Below are 26,839 nucleotides of genomic sequence, written 5' to 3'. Positions count from 1 at the left end.
ATATGGAGTGGTTTAATGTGACCCAGTCTGAATGTAGGTCATGCAGCTCATAAAAATGCAGCAGCAGAAAGAGGGAGCAGGAGCGGGAATATCACGGTCACCGCCAGATCCACCCCTGCCACTGAGCAGCTTCCCTGCTACGGGGAGCTGAGGGGATGGGAGAGAGGGACTCCTCCGTGTCCCCAATTAGCCAGAAAAGTCTCCTTAGGAAATCAGCTAACATGTTTATATCAGGAGCAGGCACCGTATTTCTCGGGCAGAAATCCAACTACCTCTCACTTTTTATTTTGGGGGTGGGTAAAGATAGTATGTTGAATTCCTTCTAGTTGATGGTACGCTACTCTTAGCAGGGAAAAAACACAGTTGTGATGCTGTGTGTGTGTGTGTGTGTGTGTGTGTGTGTGTGTGGTGGGTATGAGCACATGCCCTCTTCTGATTAAAGAAAAGGGGAAAAGGGATCTTTGATACAGAGGACCAGAAGCCAATAGCTCTAGACACTCAAGAGGCATCACGCTGTAGAGTCCTGGTCCCAGGATGCCAAAACCCAAAAGCCCGTTTTCAGTCATCTAGAGAAATTACAACCAGGACAGGATTCTCTCTGATCAGCGGGAGCCGAAAGCGGTGAGACCCCTTGTTCCCGGATCTCCTTGCTCTGCCCTGTCCTTTCACTGGAGACGAGGAGTGACCCGGCTGAGGCCACATCACAGGTTGGTGGCACCGGGGCCTCCTGCCCACTAAATCCCTGGTGCCAAGATGCCGGGTGGGGGGCGCACTGCTCAGGAAGAGCGGCTTGCAAGCCCTGGCTCTGCACCCAGGCCCCTCCAGGACTCCCTACTCCCTCAGCGGCACCCCTCCCCCAGCCTTCTTACCTGCAGGACTAGGCATGATGGGTGTTCCTGGGGGGCCGCCACCACCAGGGGGTCCCTGGAGATGAGATAAAAACTGACATCAGAAACCCACGGTAAAAAACCCATGGTGATGACACACGTGGGGAGAGGCCACTGAGCTCCAGCCAAGTCAGCAGCCAGTGCCCACCCGGGGCCCAGGTGTTTAAGGCTTGGGGGAACTGGATTCCCCCTTTCCTTTCTTTAAACCAAGAGGTAGCTGTGGGCGTGCGTGTATGCTCACACACATGGGGACCGGTGAAACCAGAGGCCTGTAGTGGAAGCTGACTGGCCTACTGGTCAGTCCCCCGAATGGGGGTCCCAACTCTGGGTCTTGTTTGGGGACTTCTGGGCCACCAGAAAGTACAGATACCTGAATATTGACAGCAAGTTCTAGCACAGTTTGGAATCTGTGCTCAGAATATGTTGTGAAAGGAAAGAGACAGGCCCCCCCTCTGCCCCAAGTACTCTTGTACACACAGTCACATGGGGTTAGACATGCAATGCCCCAAACCTGCACACACTTACCACGTAGGTGCCGGGTGATGAGGAGGAATATGGAATCTAGAAACAAGAGGGGGATGAGCCACACCTCAGACACCTCCTCTGACAGGCAATGAGTGCTCTACCTTCCAAATCCTTTGGGGGACACAACCCCACTCTTGATGGGAAACACACTGAGCCAGCTGGTTAGTGTCTCTAGCGGGGCCAGGGATGTGAGCCAAGTCCAGTTCCTATGCTGAACCGATCCTGAGAGCCTTGGCAGGGAGCCTTGGGGGGCCATAGGCGCGGGAGACCCTCCAGTTCTAGGACAGGAAAGTGAGAGCTTCCCCCACCCCCGGCCTCCTGTCCTGGACTGTCTGTGCTGAGCCCCCTCCCAGCTCCTTCCTCTGAGTGCTGGAAGCCAGCTCTGCCAAGGAAGAGGAGGTCGGCAGGAGCCTCTACACGGACAGGCTCTGAGCCCGGCTCTCAGCTCACACCTCGGCTTCTGCAGAGCAGCGGGGAGAGCCCCTGATGGCCCCAGCATGATTCTCCCAAGCCTCCCCTTACAGGTGGGCTTCTCCTTGGAGGCATCAGGTGGAATCCTGCCGCATCCCACTCCCCATGACACCTCCAACCTGGGGACAGGAACCACCCTGCGCCCTAGAACCCAGTCCCTCGCAGACAGCGCCCCCCGCCAACCTGGGTACTCACTGAGTTAGCACTGTTAGGATTGGGCCAGGGTCTGCCAGCTCCCGGGCCCCTGACAGAGGGAGAGATGGAGACAATGAGAAAGATGCTGTAAGCACCAAGGGGGTGGTGCCAGCTGGGTCAGAACAAGAGGGCTGAAATCACTAACAGGAAGTCCTTCATACAGTCCTAGAGCTGTTCTGGGGTAATAATGTGTAGTTCCGTGGGTAGAAATCTATAGATTCCTATAAATTATGTGCAAAATTTGTGAAAATAATATTTCCTCTGCACATGCATTTTCCTAGGAAGGGAATACAGAGATTCTCATAGGGATCAACTACCGCAAAGGGGCTACACCACTGAAGCCCTGAAAGAGTGATCAACCGTACAGGGCTTCAAATCTTGACCCTGCCACTTATAGAGCTGTGTGAGCCTAGGCAAGTTACTTCACCTCTCTGTGCCTCAGTTACCCCATCTGTCAATAGGGGATAATAATAAGCACCTCACAGGGTTATCATGAAGATTAGGTGAGCTAATCCATGTAGCCAGCTTGGAAGACAGCCCGGCACAGACAAGCACTATATGGGGGTGTATGAGGTCTCATCACCAGTATGCTCAACACCCTCACTTTACTGATGAGAGACTGAGGTCCAGAGAGGTGCCAGTAATTACTCCCACCACACGTCTCTCAGGGGGAGCAAAGCGCGGGGAAAGTCATGGGCTCTGAGCCGCCAGCAGGGTGGTTGGCCTTACATGTTAATCCCGGGCATGGCGGGGCCAAGGGAGTTGGGTGGTGGTCTCATGCCGCTGCCGTAATTCTGCAACGATAACCAAGCGTCAGTCTATGAGAAGGAGAAGGGGAACCGGAGAGAGAAGGAGGGGGAAAAACAAACAGAACATAAGCAAGAGGGTTAGTCTGTGAAAAGGATCTGATGAGAAAGTAATACATTCATTAAAAAAATGCGGGGTGGGAACCAACTGACAGGACCACAATGACAAGCCAGCACAGAGGGACAGTCACAGCTTTAGATGCATCTTCAGGGGCTTCAGGATGGGTCTCTCGAAAGCACATGGGCATCCAGGACGGAGCTCATGATACCGGTTGGCACCTGCCCGCAGGTCTCAGGCAGGAAAGGGGAAGAGACTCAGTAACAGGACCAGCTGGTGACCACCACCCACCCTTAGAAATCTGGGGAGAAGAAACCGCCAGCAGGCTGGGGGCAGGGCTGAGTCAGCACGTGGAAGGGGAGGCATACTCCCAAAAGGCCTGTCCCACGGCCCGGCGTCTACAGACCCCACCCTGCCCTGGGTCTGGGCTGTCCCCCCATACAGTCACCTCATTCAGGTGTCAGCACGTGCAGCCCTCAACAGACACAGTACTGGAGGAGCAGGAGGAAAACTCTTGTCTCCCTGCTCAAGGGAATCACTGCTCTATTTAAGAGAAGAGTCTACACAGAACTTGGAAACTTGCAGGAGTCCCAACTCAGCTCGGCACAACCCACTATGGCAGTGGGATGGGTCAGAGCAACCGGACCAAGCACCCAGGCCTTTCACCTGGCTCATCTCCTTCACCACTGCTCCCCGACTCACCTCTTCCAGAGCTATTTTCTTCACAGGAATAAATACCTTGCCTCCCTTCTCCACTTGGCAGGCTCCTACACATCCTCCAATACCCAGCTCAAACAGCACCTCCTCTGTGAGGCCTTCCCTGCTCATCCCGTGGGGTTAACTGCTCCATCCTAGTCACTCCCAGAGTGCCTTGTAATGTCCTCCCCCAACGGCCTGCAGCACTCTGGCTTATGATCGTTGCCACATGTCCATCTCTCCCACTGGACTCTGAACCCCTTTGGAAGGCGGGAACTCTATCTTACTGATCTTCATATCCCCTGTCACTGCACACATCAGCTGGCACAGACTGGGCGCTGAATCATCAATGGAGTGAAGAAGTGAATGAGTGGAAAGTAACATGAGGCTGGTTGTAGCTTGAGCTCTGCCTTTGTAGGAGAAAGTAGTAGGTTGGTGGAATTTTGATGGCAAAGGAACAGCCAGCATTGGCCGTTTTTTACTGAGCACATAACAGTCTCTGGTTTGGACCTTGTAACGATGCCATGAAGCTGGTATTATTCCCATTTTATAGAAGACGAGACTGAGGGTCTGGGGGGAGAAAGATGTGCCCAAGTTCACAGTCAGCTAATGTCTCTGCTGGGGTTTAATCCTGGATCTGCGAGCCTCAGGGTCTGCTCTCTACACCACACATCTGGGAGGTGGGGAGGAGGGTGGGAGTGGGGACACAACAGGAGGCTCAAGGGCCAGAGCTGACAAACAGAGCCGCCATCAGGCTAGTGGCAGGTTCTCCAGCCAGGGACCATCTCGGGACCACCTCCTTGGCTTGGTCACCCAGAGAGGGGTTTGGAGTGAGAGTGTCCAGACACGGTGTGCACAATGACAGCAGCAGCGCCAGGCTGGCTGGCAGACAGCAAGGCCTGCAGTCGGGGGAGGGCAGCCGGCATCCCCCGTGCCTGCTCAGGGCTGAGTCCCTGGGCCGGAAGACACTCACCTGCCCTGGAGCAAACATGCGGCAAGATCAGTGAACAAAGGGGCCAGTCTCTCCCTATAGACGATGCCACGCATGGTGAGCAGAGCCACAGATTTGAGGTCAGAACACGGAGAGCCTGCGCCAGCACAGCCTGACTCTGGGCAAACCACACAAATAACAATGCTTCCTCCATGCCAGGCTGTGCTACGGGCTTAGTATCATCTACATTTAACCACCACCACCTCACTACTATCCCCACTTTAAAGATTGAGACACTGAGGCGCAGAAGCAGAGTGATGGCCCCTCGTGCAGCTATGATCATGGCTTCAGAGCTGCAACCCCTCTGCTGTGCTGCCTCGTCCATAAGATGGGGACAAAGAGCCCCCAGCCTTACAGGGCCGTGTGAGGATCAAATGAAATGATGGCTCTGAAGTGCTCCCTCAGCCCTCAGAGGTGTGTACTGATTTGGGGTGTTAGCAGAGCAAACGCCAAAGCCTTTAATGCTGCCTTAAGCATGAGGTCTTTAAGGGCCCTTTCTAAGCCCACGTGCAGTTACTAAATCCCCTGTACAAATCTCAGCCTCGTTTCCGCTGCTCCAGAACAGGAAGCCCACCACCTCCCCAGGCAGCCCACTCTTCCACTGTGTGCAGCCTGGCCAATCAGAAAGGTCTTCCAGATAGAGAGTGAGATCTCCTCCGGGGGCTGCAGCTGCATCCTGCTCCCTCTCACACCCAGGAGAGCGGCCGGCACTGTGGGGATGGAGTGGAAGGCTGGCCTGGGGGCCGGCGGGAGCCCAGGACGTGGCAGCAGAGTGCGGCGAGGAGAAGATTAAGCAGGGTGCTCACTCCTGAAAGACGTCTGGACATGCAGCCCCTCAGGGGAGGCTCCAGGTGCACTACCTGCTGCCCTAACCCGACCCCCTCAGGAGCCTCCCAAAAGCCAGCACGGCCACTGCCCAGGAGGGAGCAGGCCTGCCAGGTCCTCCCTCCTGCAGAGGCCCAGACCCTGACCGCCACTTACATGTCCCCACTTCACAGATGACAAGCTGGAGGCCCAGAGAAGCCAAAGACTCGCCCAAGGCCATACAGTAAATCAGCGGTGAAAGTAAGGCTGACAGTCAGGTTTTGGAGGCAAGTTTTCAAATCAGAGACACTGGCCTTTTCACAGAGGATGGGAGGGCTTAGAAGCACAGCTTCACGGACTCAGTAGAAATGGTTGTCTCTTCTCCCAGTGCCCACCTGCCCGCAGCACTGGGTTCTGAGGTGTGGCCATAGCCAGACACCCCCTCTTCCTCTGTCCTCAGCCCTACTCTGCAGGGACGGGGCAGTTGGAGACCTGGGAGGAGTCCTTGGTGCAGCCGTGGAGCCGGCCACATCCACAGGGGTGTGTGCATGTGTGTGTCTGTCTACCTCCCCACACCCACACCTTGTCCCGACGAGGGCGCTCCAGACCCTGGGCAGAGGGGCTGATCCGTGGTCAGGAACTATGACGGGTCAGGCCCCACCCTCTTGGTCTCAGTTCTGCGCTCTTGGGCAAGGTCCACGGCGATGCAGAAAGGCACCCTGCAGCTGGCAGGGGCCGGGGGCTGCTTCTGTTTCCTGCAACTCCTTGGCACAGGGGCTCTTTTTTGATGTTGCCTGGGGCCCAAAAGAATAGTCTTTAGGACAGACCTGTCAAAGGGGTCTCCAGGTTGCTGGGCAGTTTCCTGGGCTTTGGGCCTGCCCTCCACCACCTCTAATCATGTAGCAGCCTGGCCAGCCCCACTGGAAGGTCTCCAAGGAGCCACGAGGGAAAGTGCCTTGAGTGGCTCCACTCTCTCCTCACCAGCCCAGGGTGCCCTGGCCTGGTTTACGATCCTTCCATCTCTTTCTGGGGTCTCTGCTCAGAGGCACTGAGGTTGGACTGTCCTGGCTCAGTGGGGAGACTGCAGCTTCTCCTGGTGGTACAGGACTGTCTCTAGGGATGGTGGATTATCCTTCACCTGAACATTCTGAAATGCAGACAAGCCAGGTTGGCATCTGATTCTAGGCTGTGCTGACCCCACCCCAACCAGAATACCAGACGCGCTGCAAGTGGCATCTGCGAGAGCCTTCAGAGCCCTGCCAGTTTCAGCCTCACCCCAACAGGATTCACTTTTGAAAAACTGAGCCAGAAGTTCTCACCTGACACAGGCATAGGCATAATTCTTTAAAGAGAGAATACAATTAAGTGGAAATACTACCTCCTTTCTCCACTGGCTGCTTCACAAAACCAGAATAAAATCTGCCTGAGGCACTGAGGGCAAAGGGCAGGGTGATGCCTAGTTTGCTGGTTCCTTTGTGACATTTAGGTCAAAATGATACACAACCTCAAAAAGTATGATGTTACTCCATTCGGTTTTGAAACCTATAAAGTAGCCCCAAGACCACACTGTACCTATTCTTTGTTCAGAAAGTTCTAGAGTGGTCCCACTATTAGAAATCTTATTCTCCACTTGGAATAACAGGCTGAAGTTTTCCCACCTCTGTGTCCAGTCTCAGCACGGCCCTGTGCATGCAGTGGTGCTTACTAAAGACTGCCTGAAGGGGCTTGGTCACCTTTCTTAACAGTCCAGGCATGGCAGAGACAGGGCTCCCTCCCTGGGCCCAGGCTCTAAGGAGGGCATGGGATCTGTGCAATGCTTTGCGGAGCCTTGTGCTGCGGTCTGTCTCACAGCTGCTGTTTTCACGCAGCCCCACGATGAGCCCTGTGAGGTCATCACCCGGCCACCCATTTTGCAGATGAGGGACTGGAGGCCCAAACAGGCTGAGCTGAGGCCAGGACGGTGTTCCTAGCACTAAGCTCATCCCTCTCCTGTCCACTCTGAGTGATCAGGGCAGCACCCTCAGGGGACAGAGAGAAAGGGCTTGGGGGGTAGGTCCTGTCCTCTCCCTACCCTCAGCTTGGGGGTCTAAAACTTCCAGGCTCTACGATGCCCACTCCTTGGCTGACCCCAGAACCTGCAATCCATCTCATACGCCAATCTTGCCCAGGCCCAGGCTCACTCAAGGCCAGGTCTTTCTGCCCCCAGTGAGGGGCTGGTGAGGACACCTGGGTTGCTCTAAGGGAGGTTTGGCTCTGGAATTTAATACTGCACCCTACCCAGAGGGGCACAAGTGATATGGGAAAGGAAGGAAACAGAAACACTAATTAGAAAAGATACATGCACCCCTATGTTCACGGCAGCATTTTTTTACAATAGCGAAGATATGGACGCAACCTATCCATTCATCTTGGATAAAGGAAATGTGGTAAACACACACACAGAGGAATATCATTCAGCCATAAAAAAGACTGAAATCTTGCCATTTGTGACAACATGGATGGACCCTGAAAGCATCATGCTAAGTGAAATAAGTCTGATAACGAAAGACAAATACTGTATGATTTCATTCATACGTGGAATCTAAAAACGAAAGCAAATGAACAAACGTAACAAAACAGAAGTAGTTACAGATACAGGGAACAAATGGGTGGTTGCCAGAGGAGAGGAGGGCGGGGGTGGGGGTGGGGGGAGGAAACAAATAGGTGAAGGAGATTAAGAGGTAGAAACAACCAGTTGCAAAATAAAATGAGTCATGGGTATGAAATGTATGGTGTGAGGAATACAATCAGTAACTACATAATATCGTTGTATGGTGACACATCATAGTAACTAGACTTATTGTGGCAATCATTTTGAAATGTCCAGAAATACTGAATCACTATGTTGTGTAACAGGAACTAACACAGTGTTGTAGGTCAATTATACTTCAAAAACAAATGAACTCATAGAAAAAGAGATCAGATTTGTGGTTACCATTGGCAGCAGGTGGGGCTGAGGAGGTTGGGGGGGAGGACTGGATGAAGACAGTCAAAAGGCACAAACTTCCAATTACAAGATAAGTAAGTACTAGGGATGTAACATACAACACGATAAACAGAATAAACACTGCTCTATGTTATACGTGAAAACTGTTACGAGTAAATCCTAAGAGCTCTCATCACAAGGAAAAAACATTTTTTTCTATTTCTTAATTCTGTATCAATACAAGATGATGGATGTTCACTAAACTTATCGTGGTAACCATTTCATGATGTATGTAAGTCAAATCAATATGCGGTACACCTTAAACTTACACAGTGCTGTATCTTAATTATATCTCAATAAAACCAGAAAAAAAGAAAAGCAAAAAAAAGGAGAGATGTTTTCAGAGCCCCTGAGGTTGGCGGGGTGGAAAGGGTCAGCTGGCCTCACCGCAGGGCTAGCCTCTCCCTCCCCTCTGGGCACCGACCTCGGAGCCTACGAGAGCTCCACCCCTGTACCCTGCTTGGTGAGGCCAGGAGTGCCCTTTTCAGCAAGACCTCAGCCTTCAGGACCCCCACCCTCTTTAAACGTGCCATGAGAGTGTGCCAGACTGCTGCTCAGGGACATGGACACGACGAAACTCCCGCTAAGCCAGCAGGAAGTCCTAGACTTCGGGACACTCTGCCCTCGGTCCGTCTGATAATTATCCATTCCCAGCTTCTGGAACCTCAGTATTACTACAGACTTAACAAGCTGTTAATGGCCTTTGCCAGAAAAAATAAAAAGAAATGCGAAGCAATCACCAAACCCAAGCAGCTCGAGTCCTGGTTTTAAGGCCCCAAGTTGGAAAACACGAACTGCTTCCTAAGAGGCTACCCTGGGCCAAGCATCGCGCCAAGAACTTGAGCCTCCTCCTTTCAGCAACCGTACAAGGAAGTACTGGTCTCCTTCCCATTTTACAGATGCAGCTGCTCAGTCTCCAAGAATCAAGAAGGGTGGGTGGTGGACTACTCCATCCTCTTGCGTCCCCTAGACCCCCCCACCCCCCGGACATCCTGGAAGTCCAAGGCCACTGCTTATTTCCACACCAAGAGTATCTCTAGTGTGTGGCTGAGGGATCTGAGAGTTTCTGACTCAGGAGAGGGAACACTTGGCTTTCAGACCCTGCCACCCCTCCCACGGGTTCCTGCGGAGGTCAGCTCAAGCCGGCCGCCTGGCAGGAAGGGGCCACTCTGGTAGCTTAAAAGGAGCTGGTGAAAACACAAGCTCTAGGGGATTTGAGGAAAGAAAAGAAAACTGGAGCTGCAATTGGTGGGGGCTTGCTTCCTTTTAGGATTAAGGGGCCAACGAAAGACAAGGACCTCCCTAAAAATCTTTCAACGCCACAGATGTTGCTGCCATCACCGAGAAGAACGCGGCAGCTGGGTGTGCTGTAAATACAATTCCAGACAGAGTGGAGGGCTGTGGGGTGTGGCAGACGCCTCTTCCTCCAAAAGGGAGGCATGTGTGCGTGAGTGGGGGCATGACCTCACCCCCAGGGAACCGGAAACCTGTGCAGGGGCCCATAGCATCCCAACACCGACAAGCAGGAGTGGGAGAGACAAGCAGGCCTCCAGGCAGGGCAGAAAAGAAGGGAAGGAACACCCTAGAACAAAATCCTCCTGCTCTCACTGTGAAATGCCCCTCTCCTTACTCAGACTTCTGGCTTTAGATAGTCAGATACCAGAGAAATCCCAAGGAGGACAGAGCACAGCAAACTCTCTGCCACAGCGCCTGCAGGACCCAGAGCCGCGTTCAAATACTCAGAAGAGCGGGAGCCAACTGTGAGAAGGTGCTGGAACAGGAATGGCCTGCCAGACCCCTGCCTGATGGTGCTGTGGGACCCCGGACCTGTGGGTATGGAGCTGTGTCCCAAGGAGCGACCGCTGTGTTGCTGCTATAAAGGGGTGGGCAGGGCACTTGAGATAATTTCCTCTAGAGGTTTCTAAACTGTCCTTTTTGGCAATGGAGCCCCTCTGTGCAAAAGAAAGCTTAGGCAGGAGCTTGATATATGAAAATGGCAAAAGCTCCGAGTTGAAGGGAGCGCCGGGGCCCTGGCAGACCTGGCTCCTCGCAGCTGGGTGGTACCACCAAGAACCACAGCTACAGATTCACCCCCCACTGGACTGGCGGGGACGCTGGGGCCTGCTGGGGCCACCAAGGTGAAAGTGATTCGTCCAAAGTCAGACAAATGGTGAGTTGCAGACAGAATAATGTAATATCCTGCCTTGGGTCCCAACAAACTGTGACCGTTGAGCCAGCTCAGGCCCACCCCACCTCCCAAGGGTGGGAGGAAGCTTTGGGGACCCACACTGCTGCTCGGGGACATAGACGCCTGCCTTCCAAATTCCTCAAATCCCTCCCATGGAAGGCTCCCAAATGCTCCTCTTGCCCAGCTCGCTGGGGGTCCCCTCAACTCTGCCAGGTGGGCTGCCCAGCTGTGGGCATAACGGGCCGCTGGGGCCCTGGTCACGCCCTCTCCCCTCACCCCTCCGAGCTGCGAGACATGGAAAGACTAACAGACTTGGAAAGAGGAGAGAAGGCGGGTGCACACAGATGGCCAGGAGACGGACAGACAGACAGGCGGTCGGTTACCTGTGGGCCGGGCCCCATGGGCCCCATGCCTCGGGGAGGGTTCATTCTCTGCATTGATCCTCCCATGTTGGGGTGCCCTGCGTGACAGAGCGGGTGAGCTGTGAGTGGCAGGAGGTGGAGGCAGACAGTGGCGGGGGGAGCCCCTCCCGATGCCCCCCCACCCCGGTGGCCCACCCTGCCTTGTCTACCTTGTTGTCGCGTGGGATCCATGGAATTGGGCAGCAGTGGCTGTGTCCCAGGAACTCCTCCCGGAGGCTGAAAGAGATGTAAGACCCGAGGTGAGTGGCTGCCCCTCGGAGCTGGGGACAGAGGGGAATGCACCTGCCTGCCCAGGCTCCCCACCTGACCATTTAGGGCCACTCATGGCCTCCCCGAGACCGCTCCTGCTGCCCGCCGGCTGGGGGGTCCCCGGGCAGCAGCAGTCAGCTCCAGCTGGCGTTACGGAAAACTGCAGCATGGGTAGGTCAACATGGGGGCTTCATCTTTGGGAGAGGAACCACGGCCCAGCGCTGCCATCTTGGCAGGTTTGCATACCTGCCAGAGCCCAGTCACACTCTGGCCGGGCCACCAGCCACACCCCCCTCAGAGGCAGCACTGCTCCCTCCCTCCCTTTTACCACCCAAACTCCAGCTAATGCAGTTTAGGCCAAACCCTGTCTCTCCTTTGCCTCGTGGAAAGTGGAGTATAACTCGTTTTATCCCCAACTCCCAACTGTGGGGACCCGAGAGACCCACTAGCTAAAATCCTGCCACCGTGGGAGGTCCTTTTTCAAGGGGGCAGGGGAGGAGGTGGCTTTTGAGATTTAGACGAGGGAGCTGAGGTCCAGAGGCCTGAGGGCCCTCAGTCAGCCCTCAGTCGCCTGCCGGCAGAGCCAGGAAGAACACCCGGGACTCGGGACTCCAGGGGTGGAGGAGGAGGCCTCTCGGAGAGGGTGAGCAGGATGCTGAGTGACAACCTGCCGCCCAAATCCTGGTGCACGTGGCGCATGCTGGTGTGACTACTACAGAGGTGAGGACGGGGCCAGGGGTTTCCTGAGTGAACGCTTGGCACACCGGCTACGAAAACCCCTTCAAAGCGATTTATTTGAGACTGAAGTTATTTCAGCTGCAATATGAAAAAAGAGGAAAGCAGAGCTGGGGGAGGGGGAGGGAAAGGGAGCTTTGCTTTTAGAACCCCATGCCTTAGGACTAAGCACGGGCCCTTGGCTTGGAGAGGAAAGCCTCTGTGAAAGCTGGGCACCTGTGATGGGGACCTCCACCCCCGCCCCCCCCGCTTCGCCCAGGGTCCCCCAGCCCCGACTGTGCTGTGGGGATGATGGCCCAGTGGGGAGCGGCTGGCCCAACAGGAAACTCCAAACCAGTTCTGGAACGAGGTGGTGGGAAACAAAGGGACAACTTCTCACTGTTTAGCTTCAGAATAGCCTGTGTGCGGGTGTCTGGGGAGGGGGAGGCTTCTGGGAGGGCCATGCAAGCCTGCAGGTACTTGCTGTTTGAGAAGTGGCATCTGGCACCTGCTGCTTCCATCTGCCTGGGGCTAAGGAGAGTCCCTCTCTGTGGCCCTGGGTTTTAGCTGTTCCGACCTCTTGCTTTCTCCCAGCTCTGCTTCCTCCCCCGAGTTCCCAAGCTCTGAATCACTTGGCTGGTTTGTGTCTGCCCACTTGGGGGTCTGGGATATTTCTCGAGCCTGGTTTCAGGACTCCGAGAGGGCACAGGAAGACCTGCCACTGAGGCTGTTTGGTTTGGGGGCTCCTGGGATGTTGAGGTGCCGGAAGACCCCCACCCCAGGCCTTGGTAAGCCCCCATCTAACTCTGATGGAGCAGCCGTAGGGGCTTGGACAACCACTTCCTTTCCAGGTAGCCCAGTGTTGACCACTAGTTCTGGCCCGAGGCTCTTCCTTGGGTTCCCCTAACCCTGCTGTGTGTCAGAACTCAGGAGCAGAGCAGGGCTTCCCGGAGGCCCAGAAGGGACCCGGGAGTCACTTCCCTAACTGGAGTGACCCTGAAATGAGGCAGTCTGGGCCTCCTCTACCAGGGAAGGAAGGTGTGCAACAACCAAGGTAAAAAGGGCCGCACTGCAAGGGCTGAAGCCCTCAGGCGTGAGAAAGGAGAAAAATAACGGCTCATATATGGGACTGCAAGCACGAGCCGTGCACACACCCTTGGGGCCTGCTGGGGAGAGAAGTGCTCTGGGGCTGTCCCACAGGCTCCTGGAAGTAGGCCAGCGCCTCGCCTACAGCACCATGGGGCAGGCGCAGGAAGTGTCTGCCCAGTGAATGGACAAATCCCACCAGAATTTGCTGGGTCACTCAGCTGCCTGCCCGAGTCCGCGGGCTGGGTTGGGTAGGGGCTCCGCTGGGATGTGATGTCAGGGCTGCCTGACAACCCCAGACTCTAGCTTTCCTCTCCTTAACCCTGCTGAACCCCACTGCTCACCGCCCACCCATCTACCCTGGCTTGAAACACCTCAATGCTCTCTGTACAAGGCTCCAAACCCCTAGCCAGGGAGGCAGATGGAGGACAGCCTTGCAAGGCTTTAGGGCCAGGTCAACGACCCTGAGCTCCTGGTCTCCCTAAGTGCCCTTCTCATTGCCCTAACCCAGGAGGTCACGTGGGCCTGAGCTGCTTCTGCTTCCTCCTCCTGCCCTGGGGAAGGCTGAGCTAACGGGTGGCATAGAGGCTTCTGCGGGACCATCAGCCCCAACTGAGGCACTCTCCAAGAGACGCCCAGGGGCAGTTCCTGGAACAGGGACACATCCCCTCTTGGAGGACAGAAATGTCTTGAGTCCACAGGAAGCTGGAAATCGGTATAGATTTCCAATGGGGGAGTGGTGGGGAGGCTAGCCTGATTGATTTGTAATGCGAGGTACAGATGATGGATTTATTCTCCATGTGCCCTCTTGGGCACTTGCTCATGCTTAATTGATAAATAGAAACAAACGTCTCCTCTCGTGTCCCTTAATTGCTGGAGGAAGGGCCACAATTATGATAAGGAAGCATCTGTTCCGTCCCTGGGGCAGAGGCCAGTTTGGGCTAAGGAGAGCCCTGGGTGGGCAGGAGGGAAAGTTGCTGCTGGGGTCCGTGCATGTGATGGCAGAGGAGGCCCACTTGATGGCCTGTTAAAATCAAAGGCAAGGGGCAGCACTTTTACACCTATGAAAGCTAACTGAACCTGGCGAGGTGGAGAGGAAACAGCACTGGGCCAGGAGCTGCAGAATGACACGAGCCCAGCTCACTGAGACACTTAAGAAGTCACTGCTCCACTCTGACCCTCTGTTTCCTCATCTATGGTATATCCTAGGGTCCCTCTTTGCTCAAAAAGCTGGGTCTCTAATTCTTGTCCGAATTTTTCCCCTTCATGTCAGAGAAAACAGGAAAGAAAAGATTTCTGGAGAAAAAAAATTAGTGGAAACTGGTAGGCTATTTAACTTTAAAATCGGGAGTCCCCTGGTTATGAGCATCTCTCCAAAGTCCCTGTATTGTCTCACTCAGGAGTTTTCTTGCAGAGCCTTGAGAATGAAAGGGATCACATTCAGGTAATGCCAATCTAGCTGGTGACCTAACTCCCAGCTCCAAAGGCAACAAGGGCTGGATGTACTGGCACTTCTGGTCAGACTTTCTAAAGGGCTTCTGCAAAGTCACTCTAAGAATTATGTATACAAAGATGTATGGGCATGAAAAGAAATTTCCCTGATTTTTTATTTAAAGTTTAAGTCTGTCTACCCTAAAAAGAAGATAATTCATCTTTACCTCTGCAGCTCTCTTCCCGCCCCTGGATGGGCTGAATCAGGTAGGGCAGCTGGGGACCGATTTCTCCAGACCACCTCGAATTGCCAACCCTAATGGGCCAGCATAAGGCCCACAACTCCAGGCTGAAAACCCCTCCCCGTAAGCAGACCACTTTTCTAATTACATGAACAAATCCTTTCTTATTTTGAGTTGGGTCTGGGAAGCAGGCAAACATTGCTTAAAAACTCACAAATGTCCTCCTCGCTGCATCCAGGCTCCTGATCTAAGCATTCCTACTGGCCATTTCTCCCCTTAATAGCAGGATTATATTTACCAGCTTTGGCAATTCTCAAAAGCTTCCAGGAAAAAATGCACGTTGTCAATTAACTTCATTAAGAAGGAAGACCCTTTTCCAAGAAGGGGCTGGAAGGGAGGGGCTGGGGCGTTACCACCTTCTCTAGAAGAGTGGAAACCCTGCATTCCCGGCCTGCTGCTCCAGAACTGACTGCCCAAAGCCCACCGGTAGAGGCAGGTGAAATGTTGGGAGGGGCTGCATGGGGACCTGTTTATAAGCCTCCCACGTTAAAACTGTCCCTCCACCTCCCAGCCCTTCTCTCAGATTGTGATTTGAGTCCAAATCCAGCCGGGTTCACGGGTAGCCGAGTGAGGGGAGAGAACATGAAAAGGTACAGTACCTGGTTTCCCATTCTGATCGGGGGCCGGGGGCCGCCTGCGTATCGCGGTGACATAAAAGGCTGCAATTACAGGGCATTAGTTCAATGACAGCCTGCACTGAACGGTGACAGACAGAAATGCGCTCCTCTCCACAAAGTCCAGTTTTGTTACAACTAGTCATCTTTTAAACTCTCTTCCTCCCGGTGGCCTCTCCCCTCCGGGCAAAACTTCCTTTGGGTGGAGGGAGTGATAGATGCATACACCCTGCACCTGTTGGCGGAGATCTACTCTGGATGCCTGCCGGGGCAGCAACTGGGACCCAGCACAGGACGCGGGAGGAACGGTTATAGCAACGCAGGGCAAAGGAGGAGACCTCTGCTCTTCGTAAGGGCAAGTGAAAGAATCGGAAAGGGACTTGTACAGAAAATTATCAAGCGTGCATACAAAGCTGGATGCGCGCTCACACGCACTCACAACACCGACAAAGGGGGTGGGGAAGGGGAGCGCAGGTGGGAGGGCGGGGGAGGAGGTACACAATGAAAACAGTGAGGGGACAGCAGGCGCCCTAACTCAATGCGGGGGGGGGGGGGGGGGGTGGGGGCGGGGGGGGGGATGGGCAAGAAAGCTTTCTCAGCAGCGAGAGTGCACAAAGAAAAGGCCAGGGATGCAGCTTTGGTTACAAACAATGGTTAACCAAACTCAAAAACCAAACCAAAAGTGAGAGAGGAAAAAACAAAAACGCAAAGGTCGCTGACAAGGTCACAGAAATAGTTTTCCTTTTCTTTTGGTTTCATATCCAAGCGGGATGTGATGTCCAAGGAATGAAGACTATCTTTAGGAAAAAAAAGATATATTTTGGGGGGGAAAAAAAAATCTCCTTGGTCAAATCTCCTCAAAAGCAATGGCTAGAGCACATTTTGATTTTTGTTTTTCCTCTGCTGGCTCTGTCCTCCTGGTGCCCCGCGCCCCCCGGGCGGGCGGGCGAGCCACAGTGCGTTTACCTGACTGTGGGGTCCCATCATGCTGCTGGGATTGTGAGGTGGAGGCTGTGCGTGCGGCGAGGGCTGTGACCCCGGAGGACCCTGTGAGGCCAGACAGTAGAGGCAGGTTATAGATCACAGCACATGGAGAAGCGCAGGAGAAGCTTAAAAGAACAAAAATTAAACCAAAACGAAGGGCGGGCGTGCAGGCGGAGGGCTCTGGTTGGCGGGGAGGTGCAAGCTGCTGCTTGGGTCGCCGGCTCAACGGTGTGAACGGCGGGCAGGAGGGAGAGAAGCTGATAAACACATTCACGGGGGATTTACAGGCACGACAAATAAAATCAAGCTCCTTTGTGGAAGCACACAGGAGCGGGCCGGCATGGTCTGCCGTTGCAGCGGAGTTTGCCATGTTAAATACGTTGATTGAGACGGGATCAGGGCAGAGCGCAGGGATGCACAGAAACTGACCCACCCTGCAGGGCACCCACGAGCCGCCCCCCGGGGCTGCGGAAGGACCAGGAGGCCCTGTCCTCCGGGAGCTCCCGGGCTGGGTGGATGGAGACGGGTCGTGGGCCAGGACCAGGTGACCAGTCTACCGAGGGGAGGGGCCCTGATGGATGAATGGGAACAGACAGGAGGAGCGAGGTGGTGCCAGAGACTGAACACATGGGGGACAAGAGGAGGAGACGGTCACCGAGCGCCCACTCAGTGCACTCATTAACATGCCTTCACTTGCAATTGGTCCCGTGACATGGGTTTCTCATTCCTATTTCCACCAATGACGAAACTGAGTCTCAAGGATGAGGAGATTTGGCCACGGCCACATAACCGGTAGATGATAGAGAGAGGAGGAGAAGCCTGATGGGTCCAAGGCTGACCCTGACCTCTGCAGCCGGACCTGAGCGGGTGTGTGCGGGAGCAGTGGGATGGGGCTCTCCATTCCAGCCACCCCCATCCCAAGCTGACCCCTGAAGCCCTGGGCTATGCTGGCCTCGACTCCCCACAGAAGAGATGGGCAGATGAATTCCCTTAAACCATGGAGTTGGTCAAACCGTGGGCTGCAGCCCATTAGTGGATGGTGAAATCAATTCAGTGGGTTGCAGCCATTGTTTTTAAAAACGTGGAACACAATAAAAAGTAGAATAGAGGGCTTCCCTGGTGGCGCAGTGGTTAAGAATCCGCCTGCCAATGCAGGGGACACAGGTTCGAGCCCTGGTCCGGGAAGATCCCACATGCCGCAGAGCAACTAAGCCCGTGTGCCACAACTACTGAGCCTGCGCTCTAGAGCCCACGAGCCACAACTACTGAGCCCGCGAGCCACAACTACTGAAGCCCGCGCACCTAGAGCCCGTGCTCCGCAACGAGAAGCCACCGCAACGAGAAGCACCCCGCGCACCGCAACGAAGAGTAGCCCCCGCTCACCGCAACTAGAGAAAGCATGCAGCAACGAAGACCCAACGCAGCCAAAAATAAATAAATAAATAAATAAAATTTTTTTAAAAGAATAGAAAATATTGGACAGCCTTGTGTGTTTCAAGGCAGATACTTTTCATTAATCTGTTTATAAATATACGTGTGTGTGTGTGTGTGTGTGTGTGTGTGTACTAGGTCACTCCATCAAATATATTTTCTACTGCGGGTCACAGTCAAAAAGCATGAAAATCCAGTCGGGAAAGTGCCCTGCTGCCCACTCGGGACGTTGGGAGTGGGAGGCTGGTCCTGCTGATGAGGGCACACCCTAATTCACTCTGCACTGGGGGCTGTGCTGCTACCCTTGGAAATTGAGAAAAATTCAAAACACGCGTGGGGGATGAGTGTGGTTTTATTAAGAAAAAGAGGGAGAAGGGCTCTTTGAGAGACCCAGGCAGGGTTTTCTTCCTCAGCCTCCTCCCTCGAAGCCAGGCTGCCCAGCCTGCTGCTGGCTCAGGAAGCAAAGCCCAGAGCTGGGAGCGGGTGGAGGGGTGGGCTCTGGCCGGCGGGCATGGAGACAGAGAGAGGTGTGCAGAGAGAGGCGAGAGGGCCATGCCCAGGACAGGCCTGGAGCTTCTCGGCCAAGTGAGGGGCTGCTCACTTCCCAAAAGCTCCGCGGAGCAGATGTTCCCCTACCTGCCACGCTACTAATTTCAACAAGTGTGTGTCTTTCTAGCGGCTGCCAGCAACGGCATGGTTTGTTACCATGAGCAATTTTCTTAATTAACAGACATTAATTAGCCATTTAGCAATTTTGCAAGCATTTGTTTAGCGGCTTTCCTAAACATGAATACCACTGTGATAATGGCACTGATTAGAGGGTCCCCTAATTAACAGTACAGGGAAGGAAAATTGAAATCACATAAATTAAAAAGGGAGGGGAAGTTAATGAAGGCGGGACATATTTGCACCTGCAAGTCTTTTGTACCGTGAAACTTGGGTGCAATGTAAACAAAATAAGATAATTTGAAGCCAACCCCCAAAAAAAGGAAAATGAAAAGAATGGAGGAGGAAGGTTCAAGGGTGAGGTCCAGTCTCCAAGAGGGGGCAAAGGCCTTCTGTCAGGTCCTCAGCTCTTGGCAGGAAGGAGTGCCTCCTCCCTCCCAATCCTTCGCCGCTCTCCCTGGTAACATCGTGACCCTCAGGGCCAGCAGTGTGGCTCGGGCAGGTCCCTCACACCTGTGCACCCCGGCAGCCAGGGGAGGTCAGGAGCAGCTGACTCGCTGAGTGATCAGAGAAAAAGTAAGTAAAGCCCCTCAGCCAGCCACAGACAGGGGCCTCGGTCAAAGCAGTCCTTGCTAAAAGCCAGCACTCAAACCCGAGTCTTGTCGTTCCAAGCTGCCCCTTGGCCCTGCATTCCGGCTGCCTGGGCCCCCGGAGGTCCAGAGGGCAGGGCTGGCGTGTGTGCTTCACCTCTGCACCTCCCCCAGAAGCTCTCTGCAGGACCCTGCTGCCTGGGCCCTGATGAGTGGACAGGGAACAACTTGGCGTCCATGCCGCTGCTTCAAGACAAATGACAAGGAGTAGTAGTACGTGAGTGTGGCTGGTCAGTGAGGCCCTAGCCCAGTAACTTCCCTGTCCTGGGGGGAGCCGGGGGGAGCAGGCTGATAAGCCCTGAGAGGGGGCAGTGGTTCTGAAGTCTCTCCTCTGACTTGGAGCTGGGGTTTGGAGTGCCGAGGACACGAGAACCCTAGCCCAGGCCAGCCGGTCACCCAGAGAGAAAAGCCCACCACAGGCTGGACACAGGCGAAGATACAGCTCAGCATTCACCTTCCCAGGGCATGAAGCTCCTCTCCCACGCCCAGTCAGGCTGCCCAGGCTCTGCTTATATACCTCCCAGCATGGCCCCCAGCACTACTGGGAATGTCACAGCCAGAAAGCTTTTATTCCACGGAGCCAGAAGCCCACCTTTGCCAATGGGTCACCCACGTCCTCCCAAATCTCCATCCTCTGTATCTCTGCTACCTCCACTCAGCCTGACAGCTCTCCGTCACTATATCTGTGTCCGGGTTCTGTCCGAGACTGGATGCAACGGCGCAGGGAGGGCCCTGCACACTTGGCTTGTTCTCAGGAGCTGAGAACGGGGCTCCACAGTGGGAAAATGTTTGCTCGTGTAAAGATGACGACAGACGTGTTGCCCATCTCCATGAGGAGGTATGGCATCTGCTGCCCTGTGCTTTATTAAACCACAAAAACGTGTTCTCCTCTTTCTAGTCTGCATTCTCAACAAGAGACTGACAGGTAGGTTTAGAGAAAACAGACCTTTAGTCTTTTCAACTTGTTACCCACTCGAGCAAAAGGCTATGTAGGAGGCAGACCAAAAAAAAAAAAGAACTTGTTTTAAGATTCTGACCTTTGTTGGGATGTTGGCTTTTCTCTTCCCCAGATGCTGCACAGATCTGGCAGGCAGGTGGAGAGGACGGAGGTGGAAGGTGAGAGAGGGCGGGAGTCTTAAAGCTGATAATACTGAGTGCTCTCACACAGGACAACTCTCCCCCCTCCCACCCGCCCTCACACCGCCAGTGGGGTCTTCCTGGCTTCTACTTGTTGAAAGCTTTAGAAGAACCCAAAATAGGTGCGTCTGGAAGCCTGCTTGGCCAGGATGACCCTCTGCATCCAGCTCCATTTAGACCATCCCTCACAGACCTTGGAGGCTTTCCATCCTAGGTGCTGCCCAATCAACCCTCTTGACATGCCAGAGAGATGGATACGGACAGACATCTGAGGTGAGCAGAATATAGGGCTGGACCAGGCCGGGGGTCCCACCAGAAGCTTGGGGAGAACCACACCTGCCCAGCAGTCACCTGTTTGTTGGTGGCCCTGAAACATCACTTCTTCCAATGCTCTTCGTTCATCGGGGGGGGAAGAGAGGCGCAGGACAGAGGTGTGGTTTGTCCAAGGCCACAGAGATGAAGCTGGCGGCTGAGCTACCTGAGCCACATCACCTAACTCCAGCCCAGGGCTCGCTCTCTTCATGATATCATGTCCCCATCCATGCAGACAAAGAAACAGGCTTTGGAAAGAACTGGGTTCAAATCCTGACTCTGCCACTGACTGCACTTCTCTCATCAGTGAAATGGGAACAATTACAGTAATAATAATGAAGCCACACCTGCCACACAGTACAGATGGCCTTCACTTGCATCAGCTCATGTCATCTCAACTCCTCACTGGAAAGGCTCTTAATTGCTCCATTTTATAGCCACGGAACTGAGGCTCAGCAAGTCGAAGCCACTTGTCTTGGATTACAAAGCTATTAAGTGGTGGGTCCAGGCTGATTCTAGAGTCCTGGGCCGCCTAGCTGGTCCACCATTCTACAAGCCCGTGAGCAGTGCTCCTAGAGGCTGAAGGACTTGTGGGTGCATCCAGCCACTCACCCACATACATATCCTGGGTGCTGACCTCCCATGCGTCTGGCCAGCCCATGCTGGGGTGAGGGAGGGTCACAGAAGTGCACTGGACTCGTCTTGGCCCTGGAAGCTCCCAGGCTAGCTGGGGAGAAGGATGAGGACACAGTGACAAACAGGCTGGAGTGTTGGTTTAAACTGCCACGGGTTACAAGAGAAGGCGACAGGTAAACCAAAGCCCAGGGAGGCCACAGAATGGAGGCCAACAGGGAGATGGGATGAGAACTGGGGGCCCCTGGCGGGTCAGAACTCTTTCCATCGTACAGTACTGCCTCCATGGGGTGACGGCAAGGAGATCTGTGCCGAGGGGACACCCCAACTCGGAAAATCCCTGCCACTGAATCTGGGAAAAGGAAGGTGACTTGCCCACTTCCTGTCTGGGCCTCGTTCTGCCCCAGACCCTGTTAATGGACTTGCCATTCCCCTCAGACGTTACGGAAATACGTTAACTCCCGCACTTCCTTATTCTTTTTCCTGCCACTTCGGCACTGGGTGGCAGCCTCCGAGAGCCACTTAGGCAGGGCCCGGGGAGGCTCTGCTATGGACCATTCCACAAAACCCTAGATGCTGACAGTTGAGTGAAAGTGCCTTTGCCATCATCGACGTGATGGGGAGCAGAGTACAACAGATCCAAGGTCTCTGCAGAAAAGCACCTCAGAACCGTCAGCAGGACCCACCTATGCACTCCCCCCCACCCCCGAAGCTATCTTTGAGAGATGCGCTTGTGCACGATGGGGAAAGCTTCCTCGCATCCATCCCAGCTCCTCCAGGACATGCTGTGAGTCCGGTTTCCTCATAAGGAAAATGGGATATTCTACAGGTATTGCAGGGAGGTGGTACAGCTGACGGTGCTAGGCATAGGTCCCCAAGCTTCCACAGTCCCCACGCCTGATGCTCCAGAGCCACTCACAGCCCATTTACAGGGAAAGCGAGAGCTAGACTTACTCTGCGGGATCGCCCTCCTCAGCCTGTTGAAAGCCCACGCATCCTCCTTTGCGAAGCCTGGCCTATTCTACCCAGCCAGGTGCACTCCAAACGTGCAGCGTCCTCTTTGGACATCCTGCCTTATTTGTGGATGCCACGTGGGCTCCTCCAGGGCAGTGACAGTCCCCACGTGGACATCCAGGGCAGGGCCCGAGCAGAGCAGTGAGGCATGGCCAGCAGGCGGACCCCTCAGCCACGGTCAGCCAGCCCCTGGGTGGGCACATCTAACGCTTTTGGGTTCAAGGAACCAGGAGGAAACGTTAGTAACAACAGGAATGACCACGCTGGTCTTCTGAGCTAAAGACTCTCGGGAGTGAGGGAGGACAGTACCATAAAATTAAAAACCAAATAAAAAAGAAAATCTGTATTAAATTTTTTTTTTTTTTAAGGAGAAAGGTAATAAAAGCTATGTGCTAAGTTTAGTATTTCCAAAACTCACGGCTCCTTCGCCAAATGCCACCCCATACTCCCCAAAGCTGCCTTCAACCTGCCTGGACATCATGGACTCTCAGAGAAAGAGAGATGAGACTGAGTCCCAGGTTTTCTGGGTGCACAGGTGGGCCAGTGGGGAGAACTCGGCTGTCAGAGCCCAAGGCACTGGGGCTGGAGTCCTGCCTGACAGCCCCGGGCGTGGGGCTGCTCCTCTGTAAGGAGCGAGGAATCCAGGTGACACTCTCCTTGCAGAAAAGCTGTGACAGTGCTCTGGGAACAGCTGAACACCCCGTCATTACCATCAAGGCCAAATCTGCCTTTAGTCAGAAGGCCTTTGGGGAAAGGGGACTTGAAGTTTTAGGTTGCCAAGAAACAAAACGCTCCACACATCCCTGTTCCCCCCACCCCACGACTCCTGGGGATACTGGCCAGTGGTGTGGCAAGAATGCAGGGGTGGGTTTCATCAACTGGCAGCGGGAGACGGATGACCCGCATTACTGGTGGCCTGTGCAATCTGCCCGTTGGGCGTGTCACTGTAACTGAGTGAATATAAAATTACATTAATTATACACATGGCAACAGGCATGCAACAGACAATCCAATTTGCTCCTTGGACACGAATGCTGACAGGAAATGCCATAAGCCCATTCTGGGGAGAGGGCCAAGGTGTGCCCGTGTGCCACCGACATCCCAAATCTGTCAACACGGTGTGCCTCCACCCATAGCCTCCCTGTGGCAGGAGGCTGACCACCTGGAGGGGTGATGGAGGGAGGGCTTTAAACCCCCTCCCTCTGACATGCAGCTCATCTCAGAAAAAGTTATTTCTTCATTTCGATCCATGGGAACGAACTTGGCAGTGACTCGGACAGTTGCCTTCCTATCCTGCTTCTATCTGTCCCCTATGGGGAAGAGGCATCTTTATGTGTGTACGTGGGCAGTGGAGGCTGGAGACAGAGCTGAAGTTACCAACTCAAGGCTAGAGGGGGCTGAGCTGGGCCACACCCAACCGTGGAGCAATGGCCGGGCTGCAGCACAGCCCTGAGAGCTCACAGTCAGGGGGCTGCCGGCCTCCGGGAGATGAGCCCACAGCAATCACAGCCCTCCGTGGGCACCAGGTAAGGGGGGTAGGTCTGGCAAGTGGTGGTAGCCCATCTTCCTGGGATGGTGGGGAAGTTGCCAGTGAGAGGAGCAGGACAGTATACGACGTGTCTCCCTTGGAGTCACCTCTGCATAACCTCAGGAATCCTCAGAGCCTCCGGGGTCCACTCTGTGCAAGGATCAGTGAAAGACTCATTGATTTCCGGCTGAGCAAAGGCCCCGGCTGACCTCCCCTCCTCCCCGTGCCTCTCTGAGGAGCCAGGACAGTGCTGGGCAGGTGGCGAGGGCGAGAGGTCTGTGCGTTTGTGAATCTGGCTTCCCGGGACGGGCTGCCAGGACACCCCGCAGGAGGCACTCAGATCATGTTTTACTCAAGAGGTCCCATGGAGACAGAGACGCAGAATCAGCAGGCGACGGTTTTCAAAACAAAGGGAGGAAACATGGCAAATAAAGTACAGGCGGCGTCCAAGACCTAACCAGAGTGCCCCCCCAGTGCTGCTCCCTGACTCTGCCTCAGCCCCGCGCACAGACGGGAAAGCCAAGCCCCAGGGACGTGGGCTCACTGGTCCCAAGTCCTGGCTTGGTGCCCTGCACCACACCCAGCGTGGAGGCTGGGGTCAGCAGCCACGCGAGGACCCCAAGAGCACGGCCACCACTGTGGCTGAGCTACAGGAAAAGTCGGCAACCTATGGCTCAGGGCCAAATCTGGCCTGTCACCTGCTTTTGTAAATAAAGTTTTATTGGAACACAGCTACGCTCATTTGTGTACCGTCTGAGACTGCTTTCATGCTGTATCAGTACAGTTGAGCAGTTGTGACAGAGATCAGATGGCCCACAAAGCCTGAAATACTTACTATCCAGCCCTTCACAGAAGAAGTTTGCTGACCCTTGAGCTTAGTAATGGTTTTCAAGACTGAAGAGGGAAAAAATTGGAGTCTTTAAATTCTCAAGGAAAAGCAAAACAGTGCTAGATCTACTTTCTGATTTTAACCTCACATCTCTTTAATAAGATAAATGAAGCAAAAATTAACCCCATTTTACAAAGGAGAACACTGAAGTCCAGCGACATTACAGCATTATTTACCAGAGCCAGGATCTATCCCACTGACAACAACAGAATGAGTGCCCGGATCCGGGGTCAGCAAACCTGAGTTCTGGTTCCCCCACCAACATGCCATGTGACCAATCTCTGAGCCCCGGTTTTCTGGGCCATTGGTCTTAAACAAAATGATCTTTCATTACTATAACACAATAACCAGCATTCATGACCAGTTGTTTGGTCCCAGAGCATCTCCTTGCTCACCATCTTCCCTGCGTTCATTCTTGCCACAATGCTGGGGGACACACTCTTCCCTCACTCGCCAGCACAAAACATTCTGGGGGCTTGATTCCAACCCTGAATTCTTTCAGCAGGTTCGTGCTGTTTGACCCTCGCCTATGCAGTGAATTCAGAAGAATTCTCTAGGGTTATCTCAGGAAAGGGCTCTATCTACCTTGAAAGGCTGTGCTTGGGGTGGGGGAGGGGCAAGGAGAGGCGACTCTGCTTCCAGCCGCTGCTGCTAAACCCTTGAGGCCTCCCTGCTGAAGATTCTCTGTATGTGCCTGTGTCCACAGAACTCAGCACTCTTTCCAGGGACACAGGAAAAAGCATTAATACGCGGAACTTATGGGCAGAACCCACGTCCACCTGGCAGTGCACCCAGCCACTGGGTCCCAGCACCCTGGGCTGAGTGTGCGCTAAGCGCTGGAGACACAAAAATAAGCAGTACTCTGGCCTTCCCTGAAAGAGTCCCAGGCAGTGTGGAGAGAGCAAGGTGTAACTGTGACCAGAGCAGCATTCCAACAGAGGCAGGTACCAGGTGTGCGATTACAGAACCATCACATTGCGTAGGCAGGGCGTGGAAGGATGAACAGGCGTCCTCTGGCAGAGCAGAAATGAAAGGGGCTTCTGGGCTGAGATCGGCATCTGTGTGGCAGAGGCATGAGTGGGCGTGGTGCTGGGGTGGGGCCTCATGCACAAGATGGTGACCCTGGGGCTAGGACCTTCAGGCTGAGGAGTGGGGTCATTTACCTTTGGGAGCTCGTGCAAGGGAGTGGTGATCAGACCTATGTCTTGGGAAGCACACATCCATTCCATTCCTTTCCAAAGATGTTTCTGTGCCCTTCCCCGAGTTAGAAATAAAGACCTGTGGCCACTGGAAAACAGTGAGTTCACAACTGGGGTGTTAATTCCCATCTCTTGCTAACTACACATGGAGTGTTTACCTGCTTCCCCACTAAGCCACACTCCAGCCCTGAACAGCCAGCCCTCTTTAATGCTGGCGAGGGTTTCCAAGACCCAGTCCCAGCCATGTGGGTTTCCGGCCAACATCAGGATAGCACACTCTCTCCTCCCAGACGTCTACTGGTTGCAGTAGAGACCGGCTCTGTGGGTAAGTGGGAGAGGCAGAGACACACCCAGGATCCAGAACCATGCCAATCCTGCAGAACACAGGGAGGACACGCCTACCTTGCCAAGAGAACCAAATCTCCCCCCCACCCAACAAAAGACTGCCTTTTGCTCTGAAAGTGGACAGGGCTGCAAAGATGCATCCAGCTCCTGCCCGCCAGCCTCCACGCCACCTCTCGCCAACACTCAGGCTCCACTGTTAATCACGGCAGCACAGTGAAGGCGAGGTGCATGTTAAAAAGGCACTGCCTCGTCCGCCCAGAGAATTCTTGCTCTACTTTAAGCTCTCCGGGCACATGCGTGCACACAGCCTTCCTGCCCTACCCCCTTATGTCCAGACAGGCGATCCAAAAGGTACAGATTCGTCATACCAACTAGGGCAGGGAGACCAAGGCTGTGGAAGCTATAAATCCAGATGCCAGAATTCAACCCCAACTGTCCACTGGGCAGAAGAGGGCTGAGAAGGAAAGAGGAAAGTTGGCTAAGGTTCCCCCTTTAGTTTTGTGGCTTCCAGGATGACTGGGTGGTTTCTCGTGCCTCTTCTCCCCTGAGAAGCTTGGGGAATGGCCCAAGATCTCGTCTTCCTTCCT

General features: G+C 54.2%; 1 protein-coding gene across 2 annotated transcripts in view; it reads right to left on the bottom strand.

Moving 5' to 3' along the window:
- The window catches only part of SSBP3 (single stranded DNA binding protein 3), a 163,461-nt gene that overhangs the window by 11,087 nt on the left and 125,535 nt on the right, over positions 1-26,839 (bottom strand). Inside the window, exons 6-13 of one of the 2 annotated variants that reach the window (XM_061184179.1) lie at positions 16,431-16,511; positions 15,450-15,509; positions 11,218-11,284; positions 11,030-11,106; positions 2,808-2,872; positions 2,079-2,127; positions 1,413-1,448; positions 870-924 (exon numbers count right to left, since the gene is read on the bottom strand). In XM_061184179.1, coding sequence (XP_061040162.1) covers positions 870-924; positions 1,413-1,448; positions 2,079-2,127; positions 2,808-2,872; positions 11,030-11,106; positions 11,218-11,284; positions 15,450-15,509; positions 16,431-16,511 — 490 coding nt within the window. The remainder of the gene's footprint in view (positions 1-869; positions 925-1,412; positions 1,449-2,078; positions 2,128-2,807; positions 2,873-11,029; positions 11,107-11,217; positions 11,285-15,449; positions 15,510-16,430; positions 16,512-26,839) is intronic. The other variant, XM_061184180.1, reaches the window with a different exon arrangement.

The sequence above is a fragment of the Eubalaena glacialis genome, chromosome 3 (genome assembly GCF_028564815.1).
Source record: "Eubalaena glacialis isolate mEubGla1 chromosome 3, mEubGla1.1.hap2.+ XY, whole genome shotgun sequence".
Lineage (NCBI taxonomy): Eukaryota > Metazoa > Chordata > Mammalia > Artiodactyla > Balaenidae > Eubalaena > Eubalaena glacialis.
This window is presented reverse-complemented; position numbering and strand designations above follow the sequence as displayed.